The following is a 1,452-nucleotide window of genomic DNA, read 5'->3' as shown; positions in this document are numbered from 1 at the left end:
TGACCTCAAAGTCCCTTCCTACCCCAGAAGAATAAGGCCTATGAGAAGGTGTGGGTGTGCGCGCGCGGCCCGCGGCAGCTCGGAGCCTCCGCCGGGCGGGCGGGCGGGGACGGGGAGGGGCAGGCCTTGCTCCTTCCCAAGCAGATTTTTCTAAAATCCAAATCCCAGTCCACTCGGCACCCACTTGGAGCAGTTGAGAGCGTTTTCACCAAACGCCGTACATATGGCGTCGGATCGTGTAACCTGAAAACGCTCCTGTTGTTTTCCGCATCTGTACAGTGGGTGAATCTTTTTCACTTGACATAGCCAAGCTGTCATTCCTGTTGATTTCCTAGAGATGTCATTTGTCCAAAAGCGCTGAGGGTTTTGATTCCCACCATGGCTATCACACAGTTTCGGTTATTTAAAGTTTGTACCTGCCTAGCAACAGTATTCTCATTCCTAAAGAGATTAATATGCAGACCTGGCAGAGGATGGAAATTAAGTGGAGACCAAATAACCTTGCCAACTACAGTTGATTATTCATCAGTTCCTAAGCAGACAGATGTTGAAGAGTGGGCTTCCCGGGATGAAGATGCACCCACAAGTGTAAAGACTGAAGGAGGGAATGGGAATGTGGCAACACAGCACAATGCTTTAGAACAACTGGAACCTGACTATTTTAAGGACATGACACCAACTATAAGGAAAACCCAGAAAATCATTATTAAGAAGAGAGAACCATTAAATTCTGGCATCCCAGACGGTAGCACAGGTTTCTCTAGTAGACTAGCAGTTACACAAGATATCCCTTTTATTCATCAATCTCCTGAATTAGGTGACTTGGATACCTGGCAGGAAAATACCAATGCATGGGAAGAAGAAGAAGATGCGGCCTGGCAAGCCGAAGAAGTTCTGAGGCAGCAGAAGATAGCAGACAGAGAAAAGAGAGCAGCAGAACAACAAAGGAAGAAAATGGAAAAGGAAGCACAGCGGCTAATGAAGAAGCAACAAAACAAAATTGGTGTGAAACTTCCATAACAAAATGTCCTTCAGATGCACAGTGCCAGTGGGAGAAATGTGAGGTCCACAACCCAAGCAACACTTGTATGGATCTAAGAGTATTTTCAGAATACAAATACACTGCTTGATTTTAATGCATTCATCAGGCCATCCAGGACACCAGGATTCTCTCAAAGTCCCTTGAACTCTTGGTGACTGAGACTCAAAGAACAAAAAAGACTTGTGAGACAATATTTTCTTCAACATGTTCCGACTGTAAGACAATTGTTTGCTGTAGAGGGATTATTACAAATGGAATATATCAGTACCTCTTCAAGCTAGTGTTTCTAGCTAATTAAATGGGTGTAAATTTTATGGTGGGAAAGAACTCTGCTGTCTATAATGCTTTCCTTCAATGTGCATAATGATAAAATAAATCATTTTAAATATTCAAAACAAAAACAAAAAAAA

The 1,452-nt window shown here is 43.3% G+C and overlaps 1 protein-coding gene across 1 annotated transcript; it reads left to right on the top strand.

Moving 5' to 3' along the window:
- The first annotated feature begins 272 nt into the window (after positions 1–272).
- LOC118905003 (receptor-binding cancer antigen expressed on SiSo cells-like) lies at positions 273–1,020 on the top strand. The gene has a single exon (XM_036871220.1). The coding sequence runs from the start codon at positions 379–381 to the stop codon at positions 1,018–1,020; it is 642 nt and encodes a 213-aa protein (XP_036727115.1). The 5' UTR covers positions 273–378.
- The last annotated feature ends 432 nt before the right edge of the window (positions 1,021–1,452 follow it).

The sequence above is a fragment of the Balaenoptera musculus genome, chromosome 12 (genome assembly GCF_009873245.2).
Source record: "Balaenoptera musculus isolate JJ_BM4_2016_0621 chromosome 12, mBalMus1.pri.v3, whole genome shotgun sequence".
Taxonomy (NCBI): Eukaryota; Metazoa; Chordata; class Mammalia; order Artiodactyla; family Balaenopteridae; genus Balaenoptera; species Balaenoptera musculus.
The sequence above is the reverse complement of the archived record's forward strand: the minus strand, read 5'-3'. Positions and strand labels throughout refer to the sequence as shown.